The sequence below is a fragment of the Chrysochloris asiatica genome, unplaced genomic scaffold (genome assembly GCF_000296735.1).
Source record: "Chrysochloris asiatica unplaced genomic scaffold, ChrAsi1.0 scaffold00419, whole genome shotgun sequence".
Classification (NCBI taxonomy): Eukaryota; Metazoa; Chordata; class Mammalia; order Afrosoricida; family Chrysochloridae; genus Chrysochloris; species Chrysochloris asiatica.
The window spans coordinates 1475783-1487069 of NW_006408937.1; the positions used below are offsets into that span (position 1 = coordinate 1475783).

Consider the following 11287-nt stretch of genomic DNA (forward strand, 5'->3'; position numbering starts at 1 on the left):
ACATACAGGACACAGGTTACACACACAGGACACCGGTTACACATATAGGACACAGGTTCTACATACAGGACACAGGGTACACATACAGGACACAGGTTATACATACAGGACACAGGTTATACATACAGTACACCAGTTACACATACAGGACACCGGTTACACACACCGGACACAGGTTACACATACAGGACACAGGTTATACACACAGGACACAGGTTACACATACAGGACACAGGTTATACATACAGGACACAGGTTACACTCACAGGACACAGGTTACACACACAGGTTACACATATAGGACACAGGTTATACATACAGGATACAGGTTCTACAGACAGGACACAGATTATACATATAGGACGGGTTCTACGTACAGGACATGGGTTACACATATAGGACACAGGTTCTACATACAGGACACAGGTTACACACACAGGACACAGGTTACACATATAGGACACAGGTTATACATACAGGATACAGGTTCTACAGACAGGACACAGATTATACATATAGGACGGGTTCTACATACAGGACATGGGTTACACATATAGGACACAGGTTCTACATACAGGACACAGGTTCTACATACTGGACACAGGTTCTACATACAGGACACAGGTTACACACACAGGACACAGGTTACACATACAGGACACAGTTTTTCATCTCCTCAGTTCTCATTGGTCCTGGGGCAGAAGCTGCTTCCATTCCTTAAGCAGAGTCCCTGAGGGTAGAGACCCCTCACCCTCTTCTCATGGGTAAACTGCCCTTATATTTGCATGTGATGGAATTCTATGGAAATCAGGTATAGGTAAGTTTCTCTTACTTAGTCAGGATCTTAGCCATTAAGACATGAAAGAGAGATCTATGAAGAAAAAAAGTATGGAGGGAGTAAAATCCACTGAGGGAAGCATGAGGAAAAGGATGCAGACCTGGGTTTTGGAGACTAATTTCCTCTCTTCTGTCAAACCCCTCTGGGCTCACCTCATCCAGTTGGCCTGAGCTTCATCCTTTCCATTCACATATTCATAGCAGTTCCTTCCCTTGGTGATCTGAGTTTGAGAAAAATCAGGCCTTCTGGGTTAATAAACAGGAGTTCATGCCCTCCACATTCTGCGTTAATAAACAGGAATTCATGTCCTCCCCTCAGTGTTTGTTCAACCATCAGTTTGTTGGCACATGAGCTGACTCTTTGTGGGCATCTACATGTCTACCTGGATTGTCAGTCAGGAGAGCAAGGAGCCTTCTTGATCTCTGTCCCAGTCTGCTATGCAGAGACTTTGCAGTGCACACAGCTAGCCTATGCCTCCAGGGTGTCTTAGCTCATTCTACCAAGGCACAGAGGGAGGTGAGGGACAAGGACAAGGGCGAGGTAAGTGCTTTTCACCTGCCAGGAGTAGCCGTTGTTGGCTGTCCCCTTGTCTTCTGTCACCGTGCCTTCATAGGGACCAAAGTGCAGGCCCCGGGGCAGCTCAGACCCTTCGTTCCAGACTCCCAGCCCAGCCTCAGGGATGCCGGACGGTCCAATTCTCAGCCCAGGGGGCAGAGTGAGGATTGAGCGGTTGGGGTGCCCCTTGTCCATGGGACTGTCCTTTATAAACGTTGGGGCTCCGTGAGTTGCACAAATGTCAATGAAGAAGTTTTGACACATCTCACAATCTGGAGAAAGGAACAGTAGAGATTAGGGTAAAGGGTAGAACATATGTGGACACTTGTCACAATAGTAGGAGGGAGCAGTGGGGATCAGCATACAGGCTGGAACATATTCTAACACTTATCACTATCTAGATGAGGGAGCAGTAAGGATGCAGATGGACACAGGAAGGGTAAAAAATAATTCTGGACATCCTGAGCAGTTGCAGAAAGAGCCCAGACCTCACTGCTGGACTCAAAGTAATGAGGGAAGGTCCAGCCCTAAGCCTTCTACTGGGGGTTGGAGGGTCAATTACAAAGGTAGTCATCATCCTGGGGCTCCCCGATCTCCTGGTACGTGAGGCCCTTCCTTTCTCGCAGGCTGTACGTCTTCACCTCCACCTCTTTTATCCTGGGCTCTAAGGTGAAGAAAAGATAGGTGGCCAAGTTGCAGTGGTGCACAGTGTGAGGTCTCCTCTCATGAACTCATCACTGTCCTTCCACAGAATGTGACTTCCCCCTAAATGTCAATTCAGAGATTCCACACACACACTGACTACAGATCCATAATGCAACTACCTGTTCCAGCTCCTCCCATTTTAAGGGTTAGCGTCCCGACCTTTCTCCTTAGAAAAAGGTTCAACACACATTGCTGATTCTGAAAAATGGGTGTTGAGGACAGATTTTGAGTTAGGCATTGAGAGAAGGAAGGCAAAAACACCGAAGAAGGTTTGGGGCTGACATCACAGGTGAATTTATGGGACATTTGGCCTGTGTCAGCTCCTTTAGAGTTTATGTAATGCTTTTAAACAATAGATGAGCTCTGGATCTTTATCCTTATTCTGCAAATTAGGAATCTGGACCTCAGAGGATTTCAAAGATTTTCCCACAGTATATGACTTTGAATTAATTACATTTAATACTGCACCCAACTTCCAGCTTAAAGCTTCCAGCTTAAACCCAGGCACGTAGACCATGCTCATGAACCTTGGTGGAGGAGCTGTAGAAATGAGTCCCCAGTTATTTATTGTCTCTTACCCAGTTTCTGTGTTGAGTGCTGATCAGAGGGACTTGGTTCCTGAGGAGGTGATGCCAGCCTCTGGGGCAGCTCTGAGTCAGTTGTGCTCCCCAAAATTGCAGTTCCTGATAATTCCTTCAAACTGCATTCATTACTTAGTGGCGTCCTGGGTGTTTCCTTTAATGTGAGAAGCATATATGAAAGGACGAGCTTTCTTTTAGTGCTGTGACATTTCCACATTCATGACCTTAGCTAGAGCTTCAACAACCATGAGGTACCTGAGGGAAGAGGCTAGTGAATCCCAGACCAGAATCTACATCGTCAGACTCTTTCCCTTCAACTGTCTCTCAACTGTCTCTTTATAAGTGCTAGTGAGGGAAGTAGAAGGGTTTTGGAGATTAACTGAGAATCAACAAGGCCTGTGAGAGAAGATGTGGGCTTACAGAATCTTATATAAACCACAGGACATGTGATGGGAGGTAAAAAGTAGAAAACTACAAAGTGGACAGAACACAGTGGAAAAGAGGATGGTGAAACATGGCTGGGAAGAGAACACGGCTGCAGGCACATATTGAGACAACAGGGACAGTCATGCTAAAAGTTGAAACTTTGGAAGAATATTTACTTTGGGGTTAGAAAGTATTGGAATATTAGAATTAAATAAATTGGTTACAGTGCCAATTGTGCTGAATAAGGGTTTGCCATCTTGATCTTTCTTTTAGTGTCTTTATGTATAAATCCTAAGGTTGTAATGAACATTTAATGTAATAATTCTTATCAAGGGATTTGGTAACTCTAAATCTGAGACTATGAACTCTGTCTTCTACAGTTGTGCTATAAAATTTACCTCCTCAACCACCTCCACAGTTGAAATCAAACTCACAGGTATTCCTCCTCAGTATTCGTACCCTTGTACTCTTAGTTTAATTTGATACTGTGCAATCACTCATTCAGAAAACATTCAGGAGTCCCTCAGGGGTGGGCCCTGAGCTGGGCCTATGACGTCTGAGAAGACTCAGAGAAGGAACAAAACTTCCAGAGTCCTTCATGCAGACCAGCAGGCCACCTAAACGTACAACTGAGACCATAGGGGAGGGGCTTAATCAAAGTCTAGAGAAGAGCTAGCTGTTACTTCTTCCTGTAGGAATGAACATTGGAACTCAGATCCAGAAGGATAAGTTTCCACCAAATAGTAGAAACACACACATCCATAAGTCATTGTCTGAGTCTTCTCAAGCATCAGGGGCTGGGAAGCTGCTTCCATTTCTTAAGCAGAATCCCTGAGGGTAGAGACCTATATCCCTCTTCTGGGACCACCCACCATACAAACCACTCTTATATTTGCATGTGATGGAATGATAAGGAAACCAGGTATAGGTAAGCTTCTCTTGCTTAAGATCTCACGACAAGCGTTTTAGCACACCAGAGAAGGCCTGAGGTTTGAATCATCAGCTGTACCTCGGAGAAGACATCAAGAACTTTATAATGTGTGCAAATATTAATGAGCGACTAAGTGTTTTGGATTGGACTCTACTCCCACTGATATTTCCATCTTACGTGTGTAACTGACCATGTTTACACCTGTTTCCTCATCTAGAAAATAGTCATCTTAAAGTACCTACGTCACAGGCCTGTTGAGACCAAGGGTGATTTGAAAATGATTTCTGAAGTGCCACTAATTAAAGCCTGTGCTTCTAATTGGAGTCCTGGTGTGGTGCAGTGGGTTGCTGCACTGAGCTACAATGTCAGTTTGAACTACCAGATCGGCAGTTCGAACTTACCAGCAGCTCCTTGGAAACCCTATGCAGAGTTGCTATGAATCGGAACCGACTCGGCAGCACTTAACAACTATGCTTCTAATTAGGAGTCTCTGTGTAGCACAAATGACTACGGTGCTCAGCTACAAAAAGAAAGGGTGCAAGTTCAAATCTACCCTAGGCATGCCAGAAGAAAGGCCTGGCAATTGACTTCTGAACACCTTATGAAGCACACTTCTACTCGGACTCATATGGAGTCCTCATAAGTCACAGGCAACTGGTTTCCTATTTGAAGTTCCTTGGTGCACAAACAGTTAAGCTTTCACCTACGAACAAAAAAGGTAGGAGGTTGGAATCCATCCAGAAGTGCTTGGAACAAAGGCCGGGTGATCCACTTCCTTCTGAAAGGTCACAGCCAGTGAAAACCTTATGGAGCACAGCTTTACCCTTGACACATATGTTGTGATGAGCTGGAATTCACTATAGCAATTTAATTTCTTTATGGGTCTGGTGAGGTGTTGGAGTCCTAATATGCAGTTGCAGGGTAATCGCTGGATTTGTACCACAAGGTCAATGGTTCAAACCCACCATTTGCTCCTCAGAAACCCTATATAGGGTCACTATGAGTCAGAACTGACTTAATGGTACCTAGCAACAACATTGGGGTGTTAATTTTATCATTTTCTTAAAACACTTTAAAAATATTGATAAAATTTCATCTTATGTAGTTAACACTTTTTTTTTTTTTTAAGTTTTTGTTGTGAATTGAGTGATAGTTTACATGGGAGAACATCGGTTTTATACTCATCGTTTCATTGCAACGATTACAATCCCCTCCTTGCATCATCATTCAACAGTATTTGCTTCTGTTCCCTCTGTGGTTTTTTGGTTTGTTTGCTTTGGGGGGGAGGGCTGGGAGGGGTTGCAGATGTACACAGAAACACTTAGGAACTGGCCACCAGCACTCAGTCTTTCTCTTTCTATGAGTCCTAGTGATAAGATAAGTAAATTTATTTATGTTTAAAAGAAGTTCTGGAATACTGTGGAAAGAAACTAGCGATAGTTATTACTGTTGCTGTTGATACTAAGAAGATGGTGATGGTGTGGGGTTGTGCCATGGAGCGAGCAGGAGATGGAGACAGCAGTCCTGGGCCTCTGTACATCCTCCTGCTTACCTGAGCCTGGCTCCAGGAGGAAGGTGTTCTTGTGTACAGCATCCGTGGATACTCACCTTCTGCTGTTTACTCTGCTTCACTCTGGATGCCACCCAAGGAGGTTTGACTGGAAGGCAATGAGAAATCAGAATTAATTTTGCTTGGAGAATGTTTCCAGACTTTGAAGATGCTCACATAGGGACAGGGAATTATAAACCAGCACATGGAGAGTCCAAGAATTATACAAGGGTGATTTGAACATGTTTTTTTTTCAGTATCATTAATTAAGGCCTAATTGGTTTCTTAAAATATTTTCTTCCTTATTGCTGATTCCCCTTATGTACCTAAAATATTCCCTATATTTATTTATTTTCTTCTTATATTTATTTTTAAAAAACTAACTAGGTAAATGTATTTTAACTGGGTTTAGATTAATAGACTGAGTTGAGTATTTTAACTGCATTTAGATTAATAGAATAACGTGAGTATTTTAACTGGGTTCTTGAGTGCTGTCGAGTCGTTCTGTCTATGTAGGGTTTCCAGAGGTTTGAATTGAAGACCTATTGGTTAGGAGAGAGGCGTGAAAAACTGTGAGGGATATCTTTTTTTTTTTTTCCTGCCTCATATTTATTTGTGCAAATAGCACAGGAGGACACCAGCTCCATACAGATGGTAGCCCAAAGGGTCATGCCAATCCCTCTGTCCTCAGATGGAGAACTCTATTCCATCTTTGTGGGGGCCTGGGCACCTTTGGGAGCCTGAGGTGAGACCTTGGCTGGGGCTGGAGTTGAAGCCTTGGCTGGGGCTTGAGTTGAGGCCTTGGCTGGGGCTTTAGTTGAGGCCTTGGCTAGAGCTTTAGCTGAGGCCTTGACTGGAGCTTTAGTTGAGACCTTGGTTGAAGCTTCAGCCTTAGTTTTAGCACTGGCCTTGGACTTTGGCCGACAGACCCTTGGCAATGCGTGCTCGAGCACGCTTCCCCTGCTTGGGATGGGCTATGTAGGCCAGTCGACTGAGCTTGCGGTTGACACCCCTTGGGATCTTAGGCTTGTTCTCCTTGGGCTTTATGAGAGCCTTGATAGCCTCAGCACGTGCATCCATGGCCTTGGCGTTGTTGGCCTGCATCTTCTTCAGGCCATTCTTGTTGTGCTTCTTGGCAAAGTGCATGTTCCTCAGGAACTTTGGGTCCACCCCCTTGAGAGATTCATATCGTTGTGATCGGGGTTTCTTGATACCATTTCTGTGTCATTTTCGGGACTGGTTGTGCGTGGTGTGGTCCTTGGACTTGGCCATGTCTGCACCGACGCCCGCAACTCCCGGCCTGTGAGGGATATCTTTATCTGTGAAGATTAACTGGTTTTTAAAACTATTTTAATCCTTATTGCTAGTTCATCTTGTGTACTTTAAGTATTCCTTATATGTATTTAAAAAAAAAAAACTAAAAACAATTTTTGATAAAGGAAACAAGTGTAAATTGCTACAGTTTGATGAACTTGACCTATACTTATGGATGTAGTAGCTCAAAATACCAACTGAGAGGGAAGGAGTCTTCACATTAAGTATCAATCCTATCCCCTCTGTATACAGGATTGATAGGGACGGACAAGTTAGACATTGGCTACCTAAAATGGGGGGAGGGGGGCTATAAAGGAGTCGTGGTGTTGCACTGTGGGTTCATGCACCAGATTGCAAAGTCATTTGAACTGCAAGGTTGGTGGTTCAAGCTCACCACCTGCTCCTTGGAAACCCTATACAGGGTCGCTATGGGTTGGAACCAACTCAACAGCACTTAACAACAACAACAACAAACATAAAGGGCATGAAGTGACTGGTTAACAAGTTTTCAAGAGGGAGTTTAGCTTCAGAGTGTGAGGGGGAAGGCAGAATCCCCACTGAATAGTTTTCGTCTTGTCTAGATGGGTCTGGTCAAAGGAGATGGGGATAAGATTCTTATGATTCAATATTGAGTAATTGTTATCATGAGTACTTGCAATGGGCACAACTGTAAAGGTAGAAGTTTTGTAACAAAAGTGGGGAGTAGTTAATCTTACAGTCCAGGTACAGAGAACCCTAGGACCATTAAGGGAGAAAAGCATGAGCGTAATGCAGGACCCTATCCAGAGAAGCAGCGACACCAGAGATGTAGGCAGCGAAAAGGACATGGAAAGAGGGAGCAGCTGAGGACTCTAGACTCATGTGTGCTGGTAGCAGGAGGCTTGCTTACAGGATGCATCTTTGGTTGTTTAAATGATTATATAATCCTGAATGTTTTTGTGTACATCCCCCCTCCCTCCAAAAAAAAACCCCAGAGGGAATAGAAGCAAATACTTTTGAATGATGATGCACGGAAGTGATTGTAATCATTACAATGAAATGATGAGTGTAAAACCTGTGTACTCCCAGGTAAACTATCACTCAAATCACAATTAAAAACTTAAAAAAAGATAATTGAATTATTTCCACAAACTTTTTGGAGCACTTTCATGTATTAATTATTTTCTCTTGTAAAACATTTAATCCAGTAACTATGACTGCAGAGTCCTGGTGTGGCGCTGTTGGTTAATGCACTGGACTGCAAAGTCTGCTTGAACCGGGAGGCCGTTGGTTCAAGTTCACCAGCTGCTACTTGGAAACCCTATACAGAGTCACTATGGGTCAGAACCTGATTCTATGACACTAACAACAACAACAACAGCAACTATGACTGCTATAAAGTTAGCATTAGAAAATGATTTTAAATGTTTAATTCATTGACTAATTATCAATGTTTAGCAAAAACAATCTCCTTTAAAAATATGATAAGTTTTAAGCATAAAGAAAAGCATGGAGAATTGTGCTGGGAAAACCTAAATACAGTGTGACCTCAACATTCTGTAAGAACTGCTTTAGATCTTTCTATTTCAAAATCAAAAGCTGACCAAGTTCCAGCTCCATCACCTGTCAGCCTCCCGCGTTCTCTGGGACAACTCTTCTGAATGTTCTGTTTGTATCCACATTAACAGCACTATGGACAGTTCCAGCTCCGTCACCTGTCAGCCCCCCTGGTTCTCTGGGACAACGATTCTGAATGTTCTATTTGTATCCACATTACGAGCACTATGGACAGTAAAATAACAAACCAATCTGTGCTGGGAGAAGTCCAGCCCGAGTGCTCCTTAGAAGCCAGGATGGCCAGACGTCGTCTCTCAGACTTCAGACATGGTCTCAGAAGGGACCAGTCCCTGGAGAAGGACATCATGCTTGGTAAAGTGGAGGTTCAGTGAAAAAGAGGAAGACCCCCAATGAGATCGAGTGGCACAGTGGCAGCAGCAATAGGCTCAAGTGTAGCAACGATGGTGCGGTTGGTGCAGAGCTAGACAGTGTTTTGTTCTGTTAGGGGCAAAGGTCGGTATGAGTTGGTACCAACTCGATGGCACCTAACAACAATCCACATTTAGATTTTTATGTATTTATTACTGTAGCTACAAAACATATACTATAACAGTATATGCGTATAAAATCTAGGTAATACATGTTTAAAATCTACATTGTTATATATGTATTCATTCTAAAATATAGCCTAGGTCATAGGGGAGGTGGTGGTAGGGGGAGGGGCTGTGGGAAAATCAAGGTGTCAGCATCAGTACCTCTGGGGAAAGTTAGAAGATGCCTGCTATTTAAACACTATAGCTACAATAACTGTGAGAGCATATGTCACTGTAGCTACATTCATAAATATAGTACAATCTAAATGCAGATAGAAATACCAAATACAGAATACTTGTCACTACTAGTGAAGGAGGGAGGGCTGACAGGTGACTTGCCTGTTTCTTGGTTAGTTTTTTACATTTTTAAATAGTAATAGAAAGATATGAAGTGGTTGTAGCAGAATGTTAAGGTCTCACTGAATGGTAGTGGGTAGTGTTTTCCAGTAAAATTCTCCATACTTTTTTTGGATATGTAAAATTTATCATCTTATTTTTGAAGGAGACTGTTTTTGCTGAACATTGATAATTAGCCAAAATTACAGTTACATTGATAATTAAACTGTAAACCCACTTTCTAAGTTACAATAACGTACTATTTATCTTACACAGGGAGTACTGATGACACTGTAGGGTAAGCACTGGACTGCTAACCACAGAGTTGGTGGTTCAAACCCACCAATGACTCATCAGAAGAAAGATGAGGCTTTCTGCTCCTGAAAAGATTTACAGTCTTGACCCATCCAGAGAAGCAGCGACACAAGAGATAGAGGCAGAGATGAGGACATGGAGAGAGGGAGCAGCTGAGGACCCCAGACTCAGGGAAAGAGAAAGGCTGTGTGCTGGTGGCCAGGAAACAGGCTTGCAGAATGTGCCCTTTGGTTCTTTAAATGATTATATATTCCTGAGTGTTTTTGTGTACATTAAAAAAAAAACCAACAACAACACTGAAAACAGAGGGAATAGAATACTGCTGAAAGATGATGCATGGAGGGGCTTGTAATCATTGCAATGAAATGAAAAATAAAAGGATTTACAGTGTTTGAAACCCTATATAGCAGGATTACTATGCATTGGAATCGACCAGATAGCAGTAGGGTTATTATCTTTGACATTATAAAGCTTTTGATAAATGGCTTCATGCTGTATGTAGCCTTTGCATTTTGCTTGTTTGCTGAACATTTGTCTGTGTGTGAACAAACTCTTGTTAACCGTTTGCTGGGAAGTGGCTGAAACCTGACCCTTTGAAATTCTGCTGTCCTCACCTTTCTGCCTAGGTTTCCATTCCTCATCAGAATCCTCACTGTTGTCCATCTGGGCTTTGATGATCTGCCTGTGGTGGCACATGAAAGCTGGCCGGGGGCCTCTGAGACCTGGAAAGAAGCAACATCTTTGTTCGCAGAAGCAAAGGCTGGGAAGAAGAAAGTTCAGTGACTCAGTGAATGGGCTGGAAGAGTCTTACATGGACACAGAGAACCAACTTTTCCTGTTCACAAGAAGTCGTTACTGCAAGAGGAGGGGAGTGGTGGATCTTACAGTCCAGGAGCTGAGGTCACTGAAACCATCAAGGGAGAAAAGCAAAGTGTGGGACCCTATCCAGAGAAGCAGTGATGCCAGAGATGGAGGCAGAGAAGATGACGTGGAGAGATGGAGCCGCTGAGGACTCTGGACTCAGGGAGGGAGAGGGACCGAGTGCTGACCTCTGGGCAGCAGGCATGCGGGGGTGTACACTTTGGTTGTTTGATGATGCATGCAGGGGAATGTAATCATTACAGTGAAATGGAATACGGTAGGATGAATATAAAGATAATGTTCTCCCGTGTAAACCATCACATGATTCATATGATAGGATGACTGTAAAGATAATGTTCTCCCATGTAAACCATCACATGATTCATACGATAGGATGACTGTAAAGATAATGTTCTCCCATGTAAACCATCACATGATTCATACGATAGGATGAATGTAAAGATAATGTTCTTCCATGTAAACCATCACATGATTCATACGATAGGATGACTGTTAAGCTAATGTTCTCCTATGTAAACCATCACATGATTCAGTCAACACTTTTTACACTAAGAAGTCGGTACAGAAGTGCAGGGCCTGCGCCCCATTGGTAGGAATCCAGCTCTGGGCCCCGTCAATTACCTATATTAACCCCATTGTTAGGACCCCCAGCTCTGAGCACCCAGCCCCATCAGTTACCTATATTTATCCCATTGGTAGGACCCCCAGCTCTGAGCCCTGTCAGTT

General features: G+C 43.3%; 1 protein-coding gene across 1 annotated transcript in view; it reads right to left on the bottom strand.

The window, feature by feature from the left end:
* Positions 1-11287, bottom strand: part of LOC102825977 (histone-lysine N-methyltransferase PRDM9-like) — a 26266-nt gene that overhangs the window by 12482 nt on the left and 2497 nt on the right. Inside the window, exons 3-8 of the mRNA XM_006876858.1 lie at positions 10294-10401; positions 5645-5694; positions 2677-2833; positions 1956-2057; positions 1394-1665; positions 991-1058 (exon numbers count right to left, since the gene is read on the bottom strand). Coding sequence (XP_006876920.1) covers positions 991-1058; positions 1394-1665; positions 1956-2057; positions 2677-2833; positions 5645-5694; positions 10294-10401 — 757 coding nt within the window. The remainder of the gene's footprint in view (positions 1-990; positions 1059-1393; positions 1666-1955; positions 2058-2676; positions 2834-5644; positions 5695-10293; positions 10402-11287) is intronic.